Here is an 18,264-nt window from a genome sequence, read left to right as displayed (position 1 = left end):
ATATTCAATGATTTATTAATTACTCCTATCATTTCATGTTACACACATTCCATATCCAAATTGGGACATCTTAAATTATTTTAAAACGGGTCAAAAATGCCCCTACCATATAGGAAATGGTTTAAATTTGCCTCCTTCCACCTATTGGACCCCGATTGCCCTTACCGTTAATTTTCGGGTTAAAAGTGCCCCATATTACACCTAGTGGGCCTCAATTGTCCGTCGTGGTTAAAAAATGCCCCTCCTTTTAACGAGATTATGAGATGGATATGTGGGGCTTCAATTATTGAGCATGGGTTCGTAAAAAATGTGGGCTTTAGTTGAATGGGTATTTAAAATTGTGGGTCTTTTTTATTCCTAATCTGCCACATGTTCTTCCGTTTAAATTAGGGTTATATTTTTGCGTAGTATAGTGGTAGGGTCTTAATTAATGGATAGTGAAACGGAGGGTATATTTAAACTATTTCCAATAGTACAGGTCATGGGTATATTTGGCCCTTTTCCATAAAATATTTGATAAACAACTCAGTTAATACAAACTCTTTTTTTTTTCTTGATAAGGTAAGTGTATTTCATTCATAAACAAGGTCGAGTTGGCCATATACAAAGGAAAAAACAAAAGGTAAAGAATCTATAAAATCTGATTCTCCACAAAGTCCACCCATTCTTCTATACAACTAGGGATTTTATGGGTGCATCAAAAGAAAATAAGAGACCGAAGGTTATTCCTCACTTGAAAAAAACTCGACTCTACCCCCTCAACAGCTCTCCTACTCCTCTCATCCCAAATAACCCACAGACACAAGAGGGACCAAATTCCATGTCGTATGTCTTCTCCTCCTATTCCTGCTTCCCCAACAAAACATTAAATCTTCCACAAATTTTGGCATAACCCAGGAAACTCTGAACCATCAAAGCATATGCCACCATAATCTCATGGTAAAGGCACAATGTATGAGAAGATGATCCACTTCTTCTCGTCTCTTTACACATGTAACACCAGCTGACACAAACAACCTTATGTTTTCTAAGGTTTTCCGCCATCAAAATCACCCCTTTAGATGCTAGTAAAGAGAAAAAACACACCTTCATTGGCACCAATGCTATCCAATTGCATGCATGAAAACACAACCTCCTCCCTAATTAGGAGTTTCTAATAGAAAGATTTAACAGAGAAAGCTCCATTGTTCATCAAACCCCCCCACGAAGCATCAGGTTCATCCACCGAATTGACTTGCCTGTAAAGGATGCCATCAACCTTTAGAGCTCGGTCACCTCCCAATCATGAAAATGCCTTCTAAATCACAAATCCCAAAACGTCTCTCCACCAAGTATCTCTTAATTTGTTGGACCGACAGGTTCCTTTAGCATGACATTCTATACAGAGTTTGTTGAAATCATCTTATCCCTTCATTATATGCCTCCACAAACCACACCCAAAAGGCATAGTAACATCTCTAGTTCTCCCTTCCCCTTCCATTACCCCCATATTTATCAACAATCACCCCTCTCCAAAAGGCTTGTATATCTCCACCCCCGAAACGCCAAAGCCATTTTCCCAACAAAGCTTCCTTAAAAAGCACCAAATCTTTAATCTCTAGACCTCCCCATTTTTTATAAGATGTGACAGTCTTTCAATGCACCAAGTGAAATTTCTTTACTCCATCCGCCCCAACAACAACAACAACAACAAACCTAGTGTATTCCCACCAAGTGGGGTCTGGGGAGGGTAAAATGTACGCACTTCATACCGCTACCTCCGAAGAAGTAGAGAGGCTGTTTCCGATAGACCCCCAGCTCAAGATAAAGAATAGTTAACAAGATCAAAGTAATACATGAAAACAGGACTCCATCCGCCCCATCCCAAAGAAAATTTCTCTACAGCCTCTTCAATATTCCTCAAGACTGGAGTTGGAGCTTGAAACAAAGACATGAAAAAAGTGCGTATACTCGATAAAGTGCTCTTAATAAGCACCTCTTTTCCTCTTTTGGACAAATATCATTTTTGCCACCTCGCTAATCTCTTCTCAACCCTCTGAAGAACCGAATTCCACACCAAAACATCCTAGTTTGAAGCCCTCGGTGGTAGTCCAAGATAGGTAGTAGGAAGAGCCCCACCGTGCAATTCAAAACCTGAGCGTGCATCCCAATGTCAGCCACCTCCCCGACTGAAAAAATCTTACACTTAGGTTAATTTTAAGGCCTGGCGACTGACACCACCTGAAACCAAGTAAGCACTTGGCCTAAATGATCCAGTTGGTTCATAAACCAAAGTATTATCTGCAAAGAATAAGTAGGAAACTAAGATTGTCCCAACACCTCAATTGTTGCATTAAATCCCTTTAAAAAAACCTCCTATGACAGCTTTATCCATCATTCTACTCGGAGCTTTCATAACTGGGATGAACAGGCTTGGAGATAAAGGATCCCCTTGTCTTAGGCCCCTAAACTCCAAAAAAATCCGCATGGATTGTCGTCCACTAAATCTGAATATCTAACGAAAGAAATGCAAAATCTAGTCCATTTTCTCCATCTTTCCACAAATCTCATCTGAGTCACGATAAAATCCAGGAAACTCCAGCTCACATAATCGTAGGCCTATGAAATGTAGGAAACTCCAGCTCACATAATCGTAGACCTTCTCGGATCAAGCTTGTACAACACACCTAGCACTCCTTGCTTTCTCCTTGAATCTACCACTTCATTGCCAACAAAGTTGCATTCAAAATTTGTCTGTCTTCCACAAAAGCATTTTGCAAAGAAGATACAGTTTTATCTAGCACCTTTTTAAGTCTTATGGAAAGCACCTTAGAGATGATCTTATAAATGTTTCCCACTAGACTAATAGGCCTATAATCCTTCATGCATGAAGCTTTCTCACGTTTAGAGATAATGAAAATAAATGAAGCATTGAAAAGCTCTTTTTGAATTCACCCCTCTCTTGAAACTCAATAATATTACCCATCACATTAGCTCTAACCATATTCCAACAATGCCGAAAGAAAGGCAGAGAATCCATCAAGCCCTGGAGCTTTCTCACCCGCACACCCTCTTCACCTCTTCCTCTTCGATTGCCCTCTCTAACCACTCAAACTCCTCCCCCTCAATATGACTAAAACCTAACCCCCAACTTAGGCATCCAGTTCGCTTCTTCCTCAAACAAATGTTTGTAATAATCTACAATTGCCCCTTCTACTTCCTCTCCCCCATATGCGCCACCCTATACATCTATCGATTTTACAAAACTCCTCCTATTAGCTACCCTACCCGATGAAAAAAATTGTATTAGAATCCCTTTCCTCCAACCATAACACCCTCGATTTTTGTCTCAACTAGTTTCTTGAGCTAAAACCAATTCATCTGGCTCCTTTTCAACCTCGATTTTCTTTCCTTCTCCCTCAGTTCGAACTCCCTTTCTGCTTCAAACCTCTTTAACTCCCCCACTTCAATAATGATCTCCCTCATCTTCACCTCTACCCCACCAATCACTTCATTGTTCCACTCTCTAAGTCTTTCTTGAGCAATCTCAACTTTTTGGCAAGCCTAAAAAAGAAGCGCCCCTCCACCGCATAACTGCCCCACCATCCAGCTACTCTATCCTTGAAATCATTCACTCTTAACCATATGTTCTCAAATAAAAAGGGACCATGTTTGTCTTTCTCTACTACAATCCAACAAGAAGATAGGAGAATGATCTAAAATCAATCTTGGAAGAGGGATTTGAATCACATTGGGAGCAACTCCCAAGAAGTGGACACAAGGAATCTATCTAGTCTCAATCCGGAAGAAGAGTTCTTTGACCTGGACCAAGTATAAGAGGCACCTATCAAATGAAAATCCACAAGAGAATGGTTATCAATAAACACCAACTCCTCGTCCATTGCCCTTGACACAGCCCTACCCCCCATTCTCTCCTATGAGAATCTAATGGTATTAAAATCCCCACCTAGCACCCAAGGCATATCCCACCTCCCCAAACTATCTCCTAATTCTTCTCAAAAACTTTGGTTTGAGCCCTCCTCTACCAAACCATAGATGCCCTCAAAACCCTGCTCCATTCCATTGCCAAAGTTTCTAAATTGAGCCCCTAACATAAACTACCCCTTGTTGACCTCCTTACGCTCCACCTTTCTATCATTCCAAAGCAAAAGTATTCCACTTATACTTTCCCATCGGAATATAATCATACTTCACCCAATCCCCCCTCCCCCTACACACGCACGCACACTTTTCTAATGAAACTCTTCGTCAAATCTCCATTATTGTTTCTTGGATACATATCACATCTGCCTCCCATTCTCTAAACCCTACTTTGATGGTGGCACTCTTATTAGGGTCGTTCAAAATCATCACATTGCATGAAATAATTTTGGATAACAAAATTAATTTCTACCCCACTCTTTTCCTTCCCTGAGACCCTTAACCTTTCCTTCTATCTCTCTTTTCATATGTTATCAGTTTTCTTTCTCCCTCATTATCCTTAACTGAACACCCTTGCTTCCCCCTAGGACCTTCTTTCTCCTCTCATTTTAACTCTTCTTGCTTCTTTTTCAATGTGTCGAAGCAAATCTAGCACCCTATCCTCCTCCCCTTCAAAAACCACTCCTAAAAGTTCCGCCAATCAAAGATGTTTCCCATCCACCCATCTAGACATGACTTTTCCAACCTTAACACATGTTAAGGGAAGTGCATTTACTCCTTAAGCATCACCACAATCACCTTTAGAACTAACAAGCAACTAACAAATCCAATTTTGTTTTTGAAATCTGGGCAAATAGGCCCCAAAACAACGTTTACAGCAACTGCAGAGTCTCTTTTCGGCACCGATGAAACCACCATATCTAATCCAGCCCTTGAACCAGTCAGAGTAACATCACCTGTAGTTGCCTAGAAAAATTATTCCAATCCAAATGACAACAACCCAATCTCGAAACTTTGATTTCAAAGTCGCCGGAATAGTGATTCCAGCTAGATGGAGGCTTCTCTGGCCTGGAATCCCGTTGCTTTCTACACCCATGCCGAAATCAGGGCAACCATTTGTGTCGTCTGGCTCATGCCTCAGATCCGAGCCTCGATACAAGTTTTTCAACCACTGATATTCGACCTCCGACTGCCGGCTATTAGGAAAACGAAACTCATTTTTGAGAAAAAAGATTCCAATGGTTCAGTAGAAAAATTACTGTTCTTTTTTTTTTTAATTTAAGCCAATTTAATCTCTCTCTTCCTTGTGTCACTTACCCGAGGATAGGGAGGCCTTTTTCCAAATTAGAGTTTTGCCTCCCTTTCCAATTTTCGAAATTTCCCTCTCCCTCTTTCTTCATCCCCACATCTGATTGCCTTCCCATGGCTTCCGACCTCACCTCCTTCACAAATTTATTACCCGTCTTGTCTCCTCTAAGACCACCTCCTCTCCTACTATAAACTTTGAATTCCTCCCTATCTACTTTCAGTTTCATGGCATGAAACTCCATGGAAAGCCACACTCTATACTCCATTTTTTTATCATCCACCTTAATCGAAACATGTATCTTCTCCCCTTTTTCACTAAAATTCTCACCCTAGACATGTCGTGCAAGTTGCATATCACATTCACAAAGCCCCCACACAAAGATTACCCACCTTTTTTGAAAAGATCAATACCCAATAAATAGGAAAAAATGCATTTACAAGACAAAAAAGACTTTTGGAAAAAGCCTTCGTCCGCCTATTCAACAGGGCTATTGGAGAAGCTGTTTCGTTCCTTAACTTTTTTTCTCAATCAAGCTTCCTTGTTCCCATTTGATGAAGGAACCACCAACCAACCAAGAATTCAAAAAACTTTTTCACTTCAAAATGAAGTCTTCTGGCGGTAAGATGTTGGGTTCTATCCATGGATCTTTCTTCTGACGTTACCCCCTAAGCCTAGAGAAGGCCATGCTAAGGCTTCTTTGAAAGACATTCTCTCCTTCGTAGATTCTAGAGAGAAGTAGGAGTTTCTCTTACTAGACATTTCTTAAGACCTATACCCAGTTCATACTATAATGGCAAGATTTAATAAGAACTCTTCCTTTCTATAACTTTGATATCCTAGCGGGCTTGCACGCAATTCAACTATTTCACCTAAAACATGCTACCTCCACCCATATATGTATAGAGTAATTCTGTATATTACATCCTCAAGTAGGTTGCAGGAATTCAACAAATGTCATTCATCTAGGATTCCTTCGTTTCAAAAGTTGTTACTTCAGCCCTTCAAAGGAGCTCTCAAGCATTCCAACTCAAGTAGTTTGATGTTTTCTTAATAAAATAATATTTCTTTGCAAGAATTTAAAAATAATATAAATATATTCTATTACTTCTGCAAGTACATTACACTGTCAGACTAATTCTTAATCTTTACAACAAGTTAAATACACAAAAATGGGAGGGCACACTAGACAAATGAATTTCGGACTACAACAAGAATCTAAGGAAAGATTTGACAAGTCAAATCATGTCATCTACAGGATGACACTTCTGTGAAAAGTACTAGTAAAGTGGCAAGCGTCTAAGTTACTCGGACTCTTCACTTTCGGTGCCGCATCCGTGTCGACACGACATGGGTGTGGGTGCGGGATCCGCATCCAATCTGGTCAACCAATTTTGGGTACTTTGACCAAAATCGACTAGGAAAGTCTGGACAGATTTAAGAAATTCTTTAGTCAAAACAAAAGCTAAGGTGGAATCGAAGAAAATGGAATACCTTATGTATAGAAATTTCTATGTTAATACTTTACCTTTTATCTCCTTTCAGGATTTTCTTCTTGAACAATATTTTCTCCTCAAGTTTTCCATGTGATATCTCATAATTTATTTTTTATAATTCCATTTTTAGATATTTAAATTATTTTTTGCGGAATCCCCGCACCAGTATCCATCCCTAGATCCTTATCCCCGAATCTTTAAATTGAAATCGTGAAGGATCCGACCCCTAGATCCGTACCCGAATCGGACACCCGCACCCGAGTCCGAGCAACTTAGGCCAGCGTAACACTAGGGAAGCTAATTTGAGGTCCTTAGTGAGAAGTTAAGGTCCATAAAACTTTCATCTGGAAGCATCTTCCTTCCTAAGAAAAATCTCCAAATCAGAGAAGACCAGTCCTGTCACTAGAATTTAAAGAGAAGTATGGTGGGCTAGCTAGCTAGAATTTAGAGTGAGCAAGGAGGAGGAAAGAAATAAGAAACTGGCATAATTTGTCATTAAAACCAAGAGAAACTAGTGATAAACTAAAACAACATTGATTTATCAAAAATAAATACTACTTCCAATGTCAACATATAATAACGAGAACTGGCATCTAAACTAACACTCTTAATCATTGCCGATATAAAACAGCTAAAAGAGGAAAGAAAATAAAGAGAACAGTGATCCTAAAATAAATAGGGAATCTACACACAAAACAGGAATTAAAAAAGAATAATATATACAGCAATCTGAGCAGTACCTGAAAAATGGTTATTCCCCACCCCCACTCCCCTCCTCATTCCTAGTTAGTTGGACAGAGTGGAGAAGATGCATAATTACCAAATGCTGATAATTCAGCTGTGTCTTGAGTAACGCCGCCCACTTTCAAATCTGAAACTCTAATCTCATTTAAACCGGAACAAGTATCAGCTATTTTAATATTCAATTTTTGGAGGGTATCACACTCGATACAACCAGGAGAGAGAAAGAAAGAGGATAGCAAGAGGAGGCCTTTTTCGTTATATTTATATATTTCGGTAATCGAATCATCATACACTTCAGGTGTTTCCGAGCTATAGTTCTAAGATGGATTGAGCGCAGAGAGATTAGGAACAAGACGAATTCTAAGTCACCCATATCAAATAAACCACCTCTACCCGCACCCTTCTCCCCCTAGTAGCATCCTTTTGTGTATCATCTGGAAATGGGAAAACATTCCACATTGATTCACACTCTATCCAGACACATATATGACATCTCTGGCACCAAGTCCAAGCATTGTCCAGTTGGGAGTATGTATGTATGGCGTCAGGTATGTATGCACGCAGAAGATGAACTTTCAGAATGAACTTACAGGTTCTACTTGAATTGATTGCATATTATCAGGTCCAGTACCCTGAACTCGGAATAATGCAATTCCATCCTCTTTATATGTATCATCTGCAAGTTCCTTCTCTATTAGGTGTTTCTTGTATCCTTCGCTAAGACCACCCTGGTAATTTTAGTAGAAATAACTTATCAATAAATGTTCAAACGTGATTTTAAACAAAGACAAAACAATAGTATGAGTCGAGATACTTTTGCACTTCCACAAACCTTGAATACAATAAAGCTCTGAAAGATGACAAAGAACTGGAGTGGTTCATATCCTTCATAAATGCGAGTCTGGAAGTTTTCCATATTAACCAAATTTCAGCATCAACTCTAGGTTAACGATCAATATTTAATTCTGAATTATTATCATGCCAGTGAATTACCTGAGTAGCTGAGAACTTCAGTAACTCAATTATCTTGGCAGCTTGAGAAATTGCTGAAACTCTTTCTTCCTATGTTCCATAACAGAAAGCAGGATGCTTAATAGCCGTTTAACATTAGTTTTGACACAAGCACAAGGGAACCATTTAGAAGCTACACATTCCCACTCTACTTCCTCAAACCAAACCAAAAGCCATTTTCTCTCCGCTAGCTATTTTTAGTTCTAGATGATTTTAACATTCATTTCCTTGCTGACTTGATAATTTGAAAGATATTCTATTTACATTCTATACTCCCCCCTCCCACCCCAATTCCATTTTATTAAGACGATCCAGAGTATAAGGGTCAAACTATCTAAATTTTTGTCCAAATTCGGACATACAATCTTCAAGCTTTCTAAAATAAAATGTACATATTAAGAAACTACATAAAAAGTACGACAAATCACAATAATTAACAATTCAAAATATTTAAAAGGCATATGAAAAATCATGGTCAAAGCAAAATTCCTTTGACTCTCTAAATAAGCTTAGGTCACATAAAGTTGGACTTCGGGAGTATAATTTTCTTTTTTTGAAATGGAAAGTATTATAATTTATATAATCTTCTTGTATCCTTTTTATATTGATCATTGCCTTTCCAATTCTTCGCAAGTTAAAACTCTACGAGACAGAACATTCAATAAACAGGGACCAAGAGAAGATATGGATCATAGCACCTTTCAAGTACTCCTTCGGATTTCATGGAAGGAGAGGAAAGCTCACATTTTGAAGAAGTTGAAAATACTTGTATGGAAGGTCAAGAGTTGTCCTCTATAGCTCGTCCATGGGAGTAGAGAAGAATAGCTATCTTGCTTGATATTTTGATTATTATATTCATTCTGGCACTTTCTTGGCACCAGAAACAGACGAGTTTGATTTACCAAAAGAAAGGGTCAAGTCGAGAAGCACAATCCTTGGACTTCTTTTACGTCAAGATTTATGACAGAACTTACAGCCCATTTGGACAGGCTTATGAATTATATGGCTTATAAGCCAAAAGTCATAAGTTAGGATTTCTAACTTATGGCTTTTGTCCTATTTTGTCACTTTGGCTTAAAAACAAATTTGTATAAACACTTCTTTATTTTACCCAAACACTACAAAACTGCTTTAAAACTATTTTGGCTGAAAAGCACCTAAAATAAGCCAATCCAAACAGGCTCTTACAGGACAACTCCCTTACCCTAGAGTTCTCAAATTGAAATTTTAAAATAGAGATCTGTATGACACAAAAATTATTCCAGGAACAAAACAGAGAATGATAATGCCGAAAATTTTACCTCAACGCTTTGCGTCCCAAACCAGGTGCCAATGAGATGCTCCTCTTTATCTTCTCCAGGATAAGAATATTGGAATATGTAACAGTCACCACTATAGAATTTTGATTGGTCGGATGCTTGAAGAAGAGTCTTCTGCTGGCCATTCACATGCCACACCTGAACGTAAACATAAAAGCAACGAATCAGATATTTTACAGAAATGTAAAGTTCCATCAAACCTTATTAAAGAAAATGCAATGTTCCGTCGAAAATTCTTGTTAAAGATATTTCTTCACAGGCCTCTCATACTAAACTTCGCAAGTAATTTCTATTTTAAAATGAAAATTCAAGAAAATCTTTGTAGATCAATATAGAAATAGACAGAAGTTAGCCACCTGTAAATTGCCTGTGCAGTCTATATGGGGTTGAGGTTCTTCCTTTGGAGGAGCTGCTTTCATTAGGCCTCTCACATTAAGCCCTTGACGCTTTAGAAGTGCTGGAGAACAACGAAGGAAGGAGAACATCAGTATTATCATAATCAGGAGGTTCAGAAAAAATGCATGAAGAAACAAAAGTGTAGATTGCTTTAAGTTCTAGGAATTAGCAGAAATCCACCAGTAAGTGACTAACCAGCAACCTTTCCTCTACCATCCTCTGTCACTGCCACATTAGTTGATTGAGGCCAAGAGTCAAACTTCGAGCGGAACATGACAGTCTCGAACCCTTCAATTACACGAACTACATGGCACTTTGGTCTATCAAGGCCAAGGAGTAATTCCTATAAGGTGATAGTTAAATGAGATAATGATTAGGTACATATAAGTTGAGATACATATTTAATAATCCAAACTGACAAATGAAATATTACATCTGCAGCCACACTTGCAGTTTTCCTCTCATCAAGAGAAGTGTTTCTTCCCATCCACACAAAAACTTCTATCCCACAATCAATTATATAGCAACCATTCGTATCTAGCAACTCCCTTGTCAAAGACTCAATCTCAACAGGTTCTGCTTGCCCTTTCTGAGCTCTATAAAAGTAAGCAAATACCAGCACAATTGAGATGTGGAGGCTATAAGGTGATCATAACAAAAGAAAAACAAAACAGAAGAACTTACACATGGAACATCTTGAAACTTCTCAGTTAAAACAAGATTTTCATCCTTCTTTATTGGGAAACGTTTCTCAAGTATAAACATTGCACCCGATGATTGTGCAACTTCTGGGATAAAAATCATTTTGCTTTTTATTTACTTTGGTCTGTTACTAAAGTCAGAAACTGTAACACCCCAAAACTTTTCCATGATTAAACCCAAACAGAGATCCGAAAACCATCTGAAAAATCAAAGTCCCAGACCAATACGGCTCATTGTACGAGTCGTGGAATGAGAGTACGAGTCGTACACTGACTTGTACTGATAAGGATCAGAGAGATGAAAATTTCCTTCTGGGATTATGAGTCAAACCACAACTCATGGATTGATATCACGAGTCGTGGAATGAAATTGTGGTCCCTAAAATAGAACCTGATCAAAACAAGTCCCAGTACGACTTGTGGTATCAACCTACGAATCGTACATTGACTCGTAGGTAGCCTCTCTAGAAACCCCTTCAAAACAGCTCATGAAAACCACAACTCAAACTACGAGTCGTGACTTTATAGTACGACTCGTGGAGAGGATCATGGTGTCCAAAGCATTTAAGGTCCCAAATTAGTCCCAGACTACGACTCATGGAATCATGGTACGAGTCGTATCACGACTCGTGGAACGCACTTCCAGCAGTGTCGTTTTTAAAGGCAGTTCAATCTTTTCCCTATTTTCTAAACCCCATATTACGTCGTTTTATACTCTTTTAAGGAAGATTAAATGTTAATCAACCGATAAAACTCTCATTCACTCGATTAAATCTCCCAAGTCAGAAAAAGAAAAGAACAAAGAACGCTCTCAAGTTTCTTTCAAGCAGTGAATACCAAGGGTTCTTCTCCAAGTTCAATTCTCTAACTTTCAGCCTAGATTTCTCAAGCTATCAGGTATGTGGACTTAAATGAGGGTTATCTTTCACCCTCATGCCCACAGTTTCAGTTTTTTTTTTTTTTCCAAGAGGCACAGTTTCAGATTTTTAGTTATAATTTTCATGATTTCCATGATTTAAGGTTCAAACCCAATTGTCTAAATTATGAGATTTCTAAATTTAGGGTTCATAAGTTATTATGTTGTTATTATTCTTGTTTTTATCAATTATGCATGATTTCAGCAGTCCGAACTCAGTTATTATTTTTGAAGAACAATTATACATGATTTGACATACTTCAATCTATTTCAGAATAATCTGACATGTTTTGAACACATGATCCTAGAACTCGGTAAATTTAGCATGACTAGTTCCAGTATTTCAGAATATCAGTAAAACAGTAAACTTAACTAGTTCATGCTTTATTTTAAAACATCAGTGCACATTTATGAGCAGCTAGTAATATATTTTGGGAGTAGTATTTAGCACCGAACGGATACAGGTTCCGGATAACCCAAGTTGCAGAACTACATACCAGCTTAGGTCATATTTAGCCCTTTGAGGCTCGGTTTCGTGGAACCACCTCAGTTCAGATTCTATATTAATGGCAAGGTATAGAGCATCCCTCCCCGACGTGGGTCAGACGCTAGACGCTGGACTCCATGTTTGCTCACATGGTTTATGTCGGTCAGAAGAAACTCCCAGCAAATGCTAAAAGCTAGTGAGTCATGTACATGGAGTTTAAAGCATTTGCTGGGAGACTGGATTTTTGCCTCCCGCTACCCTCCTCTTTCTTAGCCAAATCTTCCAACTCCACAATCATTGTTGTTTTATCATCATTTGAAACTAATGGAATTAGTACTGTTAGACTCAACTTTTTTAGAGTTGCAAGCTACTGAGCTTATTTTTAGGATATAGCATGATAGTTGATAAAGAATGTACAAGTTTAGACTATTTCGTACATGGGTTGGAACTTACAATTTAGACGGAATTCTCTAATTGAAAAAATGGAAGTGTCAATCTCTTGTTAGAGAAATTAAGGGCAGTGGAGTTTAAAGAGAACTTGAATTATTCCTTACAATAGAATCTCAGTCACGGAAATTAGGGATAATTGAATCACAAGAAAACTTAAATGATTTGACAGTTCATTCTACGGAGGGTTTCCGCGTTGATATAAAATCTTCGAAGTGCTACAAAAGGTCGTGAAAACCAAGTTTTCAAGTCGAACAAGACAAAGGAAGAAGAAGCTAAAAGTTGCCCAAAATTTGTGAACTAAAAATGCTCCATGCTTTAAAACATGCAGCTAGGCAGCCTTGGAAGATATTTTTTCTGAAACTGAATATTGTAACTTAAAGGCAGCCTTGGAAGATATGGAGCAGGGGAGCAGCAGAGGAAAATGTTTAGGTTCAACTAGTTCTTAGTTGGGTGCTTGATAGTTCTAGCCGTAATGCCTATGCCAAATATGATTACTTGCGTCCCTATCAAACTTCGATAGTGTTCTTAGGGTTGATTATTTTTATACAAATTTTTTAATCTTCCTGGGTTGAGAGTTATCACTTGGTATCACAGCTAGGGTAGCGATTGTTCCTCTAAACACTGTTTGAATTTTGATTTCCAATTAAAAAACATAAAAACAATCAAAAGATTCAATAATCAAAAAATAGAAACCACTGTGTGTTCTTTGTGTTCTCTTTTGCGGGTTCCATTTCCAGAAGGATTTCAAACTTTTGGAATCTGCTTTTGTTTATTTCTCAACTGGTGTTGGTTGGGAATCAATTGGAGCACTGTGTGTTCTTTGTGTTCTCTTTTGCGGGTTCCATTTCCAGAAGGATTTCAAACTTTTGGAATCTGCTTTTGTTTATTTCTCAACTGGTGTTGGTTGGGAATCAATTGGAGTTACTGTGCTAAGAAGCGTGGAGGGAAGCTTGGAGTTCGAAAACTCTATAGTCACTTGTACAAAGGTTCGACTGCCATTAGAATGGTAATTTCAAGTTTGATATGTTTGAGGTTTAAATCTATTCGAAATAACTCGTGAAGTTTATTAGACTGTTTATGAGGTGACTTGGAGTGTCAAAACTTGAAGAACAAATCTAGAAATCCATTGATGTAGATTTAAAGATAGATTTCAAGAATTTGGAGTTGGGCAAATCTTAATAGAATTGAGTGAGCGATGTTGCATTAGTTTGGAAACACTTGGAGGGCCTCATATACAAAATTTGGGGCCGTCTGAAATAGATTTGAGCTATTCAGAGCTGAAACTCTAATTCCAGCTTGTTGAAGAAGGCAACGCGGTTCAGAATCGTGTCGTTGTTCGTGGAAACGAACTAAATCATGCCCTGGGGAAGAAGACAAGAAGATGCCTCACGTCCAAAACTTCTAGACGACTAGATATCATCATGACGATTACCCTAGATGCTGGGAAAGAGACAAACTAGGCTCCACGAATAGCATCGTCCCCACAAAGTGTTGCTGCAAATTTTTGGTCAGAACTTGCCCAGAATCGTCTACCATGAAATTTGGTCGTGCCCATAAAAGCTCCATGTCCAGCCACACTCCTGCCTATGGACTCCAATCGTGGCCAAGAAGTTCCCTGCACTTGAACATTCTAGCAAGTTCTCTTTGTACAGATCTATGTCCAGTAGTTTCTTTTCCATGGTAATTCCTGCAAACTGATTAAACATTTTTCATTTCATGCCAATTGTGTAGCACTTTCCTCTTTTATTTTCGCTAGGTGTTTATTGGCTCATAGTCCATTAGTTTGACTTTCCTTCTCTCATATGAACAAAACCTCCATTCTGTACTGATACTTGAATGCCTACTTGGGGTTATTGAGAATGCCAGTTGCTTAAGAAAATTTTGAACAGCCATTAGAAGGAAATAGGCTACAGTGGTAAGTGCAATTGAGCGAGGTCACTGTGAGGATACACTAAAGAAAGATGGTGAGGAACTCTATTGGCAATTATTTGATCATTTTGCAGCAATGACCATGGAGGACGGTCAAGGTTCGATTCCTAGTAGTACATCTACTTCAGAGAGAACTTCTGGGCTCCCTTAAAAAGATAAGAACTAAAACTTGAGTGAATGGATGTGGAGATGCAACGGCTAATTGTAAGTCGTGCTACTAGTGCACCTAGAGCGTTACAACGTCAACCCAAGGGGTGTATTGCGCTACAAGCTACAATACACGCTAATACTACCATAGATCATCTAGTGGTAGGCAAGATAACTTGGCTACACCTCAATCTTATGCATATGTTAGTGGTGCTTCAAGTGTGCCTAGTACTCCTGTGCCTTCACATATGTGGAAAGTGTGACTCATGAAGCTACAAAAAGCCATTTGAGTGTGTATGATTCGCCCTTTGTTTTATAGATGAGAAGGAAATTGAAAAGAGCGAAAGTAAAGACGCAATAGCAAGCCTCTAAAGGTAGCTAATCTTAATTCTACTTATGAAGTACCATTTCCTGAGAATTTTAGCAAGGATGATGAATCTTGTGTTGAAATTGTTGGGATTGATGATGTCCATCCATGATGAAGTTTCTAAGGATAGTGCTTCTTTGGTAAACCATACGTGATAAAGCATATAGGTTGCGAAAGAAGATAAGTTGGTTAGGAGAGTTTTGTTTAATTCTTTGGAGGGAGTGTATGATAAGACATAATCTCTTCTACTCTAGATGTAAGTTCTTGTATAGGTTGGGCAGGACCGACACAAAATACTTGGAGTGCAAGTTCAGTAACATAACACATGAGGCTGGCATGAAAGTGAGGCTTGATACATAAGCCATCCAAAAGAGAGGAAGTCTCAAGTATCATGGGCCTTTTATCCAAGGAAATTGGAAGACTAACAAGGATGTCACACACCGTATTGGTGTAATGTAGATGAAATGGAAGCTTGCACCTAAAGTCTTGTGTGATGAGAAAGTGCTACCAAAACTTCAACGCAATTTTTAAGAGTGGTGGTTAGACCAACTATGTTGTATGGAGTAGAGTATTGTCCAGTCAAGAACTCTTAAATTCGAACAATGAAAGTTGCAAAAATAAGGATGTTGTGATGGATGTGTGGGCATATAAAGAGAGACAGGATTAGAAATGAGGATATCTAAGACAAGTGGGAGTGGCTTCGTTGGAGGAAAAGATACGGAAAGTTAGATCAAAAGATTTGGGCATGTAAAAAGAGGAGATGTGAAAACGCCCTAGCTCTGAGGTGTGAGAGATGGCTATGGATGGTTTAGTGTCGATGTGTGAAAGATCGGCTATGGATGGTTTTAGGAGAGGTAGAGGCAGTGTTGTCAAGGGCGCGTTTAAGCCAGAAACAATAGTCAAAACATGTTCAACGCTTCATCTTGCTTAACGTGTGCTTCATTTTCAACATCAAGGTTACAAGACATATTGTTCATCGCCAATGAGAATGAGACTCTTCAGAAGAGGTGACACTAAATTATTAATCTTTCACTTTATCATTTTTTTAAAAAAAAATTTGCAAAAAAGTGAAATAAGATGAGGAATGAGGATATTCAAACTAAGGCAGAAGTGGCCTCTGTGGTGGACAAGATGACGGAAGCGAGATTGGGATGTTTTGGACATGTGACGAGGACACGTGATGGACACATATTAAGGTATAAGGTTAGTCGGGAAGGTGTGTTATCTTGCTTTTCGAAGGTTTACACTTGCTGGTGTTATGGTACTAGCCATAGCATTGTAGTCCATGCTTGTGATATCTAGGATAATTTGTTATTTATTGTGCTTCAATTATTGCACTATTTGTTGTTGTTCTTATTTTTTCTTGTAGACTTTACCCTGCCTGTTTGTTGCACTATATTTTTTTATAATCATGGTGTCCAAGACAGCTTGCGCACACCTCGACTAAATCCACGAGATTCCTGCCACCTCCCACCAGCAACAGGTACCACATAATTCTGTCCATCAAGGCTAGAACTGATGGGAAGAAATCACCTAGTGTTTGTCTCTGTTGGGAATCAAACCTGAGACCTCATGGTGCTCATCCCACATCATTGAACCATTAGGCCACACCCTTGGGTGCCTATTAGTTGCACTATTTTCTTCACTATTTCCTTATTCTTTATACCTGGATTTGCTATACTTGAGAGAAGGCTCTTTTGAAAAACAACCTCTTTACCTCCACAAGGTAGTGGTAAGGTCTGTGTACACTTCACCCTCCCCAAACCTCTTTATGGGATTTCACAGGATATGTTGTTGCTATTATTGTTGCTATTATATTTGTCATTCATGATTACAATTATTTGTCTTGGACTATATATATATATATATTTATGTCTTTTCTCCCTTTGTTCCTTTGTCATTAGAGACCGCGTTTTATGGGCACTTTGCACTTAAATCCCCAGTAGAACTTTAAGCTTTTTCGTGCTTTTGCTTATGATAACATGAGTAGAGGTAGCCAAAAAAGTATTGCGGAGAGGTGATTAGACATGACATGGCGTAGTTTCAGCTTACTGAGAACATGACCTTATATAGGAGGTTATAGAGGATTTGAATTAGGATAGGAGGTTAGCAAGTAGTAGTGCATTGTTTTTTAGCAAGTAGTCTTAGCATTGCTCCTACAGTTTCTAGACCTAATTCCCACATGTCCAGATGTTCGTAAATAGGAAAGCAGTAAATCGAGTAATGCAATAGAAGTCTATAAGCTAAATGGTCTTCATTTTTGTTTGTATACCCATTACCCAACAAGAAAGATAGCGGAGAAAACCTTGGGGAAACATGAGAGATGGAAAAATACTTCTTTAAAGTAGAGTTGGCGGTCTTCGTCGAGGGCGTGCTACACATTTGAAACGAGGTTTGACACAGGATTGGTTTAGAGTTCTCGACTAGCTGCCACCCTTATGGCTAGATCAAGTCGAAGGAGACACAACTAAAAAATCATTTGAGATGGGCTCGAAACAAAGTTAAGGGTCGTCGCAGAAGATTCCAAGAGCAATAGAGGTGACCTTTGAAGAAAAGGAATGTCTGATACTTTTGACCACCATAAAGCCAATATATCTATGATTCAGAAGTAATATCTAGGATCTGTAATAATCTAAGAGCGAGATGATCCTGTGGAGCTTAACAGCAAGCCCATCAAATATCAAAAATCAGTGACGGTCGTATTATATGTGAAAAGGGGAGAGGCAAGGCTTATAACTCTAATAGGAATATAATGTGTTGGGTCAGACACAAGAGAAGCCCAAAAATAAATGATTTGCACTTAACGGATTAGGCTCAAACCTTCGGTTACAAATTGCGGGCGCAACTTATGGTGAGGGAGGCCAAGCCCATGTTATCAAAAATGAAAAGCGCAAAAAACCTCTTAAGGTTTGTTGGGGCTTAAAGCGCAAAGCACAAATAAAAGCGTGGGCTTCAATGAAAAGAGGCGCAAAAGGAGAAAAGATACAAATATTTTTGTTTAGTCCATAACTAATAATTTTAAGCATGAATGACAAATGTATAACAAAAGAATCGAAAAACAATTACAATAAAGT

The 18,264-nt window shown here is 38.6% G+C and overlaps 1 protein-coding gene across 3 annotated transcripts in view; it reads right to left on the bottom strand.

Annotated features, from left to right (window-relative positions):
- The window catches only part of LOC107857630 (villin-4), a 40,597-nt gene that overhangs the window by 14,600 nt on the left and 7,733 nt on the right, over window positions 1-18,264 (bottom strand). For all 3 annotated transcript variants that reach the window (XM_047405279.1, XM_047405281.1, XM_016702484.2), the window contains 7 exons: window positions 10,627-10,789; window positions 10,389-10,536; window positions 10,154-10,254; window positions 9,780-9,935; window positions 8,461-8,529; window positions 8,300-8,368; window positions 8,058-8,195 (listed from right to left, as the gene is read on the bottom strand). In XM_047405279.1, coding sequence (XP_047261235.1) covers window positions 8,058-8,195; window positions 8,300-8,368; window positions 8,461-8,529; window positions 9,780-9,935; window positions 10,154-10,254; window positions 10,389-10,536; window positions 10,627-10,789 — 844 coding nt within the window. The remainder of the gene's footprint in view (window positions 1-8,057; window positions 8,196-8,299; window positions 8,369-8,460; window positions 8,530-9,779; window positions 9,936-10,153; window positions 10,255-10,388; window positions 10,537-10,626; window positions 10,790-18,264) is intronic.

Source organism: Capsicum annuum, chromosome 2 (genome assembly GCF_002878395.1).
Source record: "Capsicum annuum cultivar UCD-10X-F1 chromosome 2, UCD10Xv1.1, whole genome shotgun sequence".
Lineage (NCBI taxonomy): Eukaryota > Viridiplantae > Streptophyta > Magnoliopsida > Solanales > Solanaceae > Capsicum > Capsicum annuum.
Note: the sequence above shows the minus strand (reverse complement) of the source record. Positions and strands in the feature narration are given on the sequence as shown.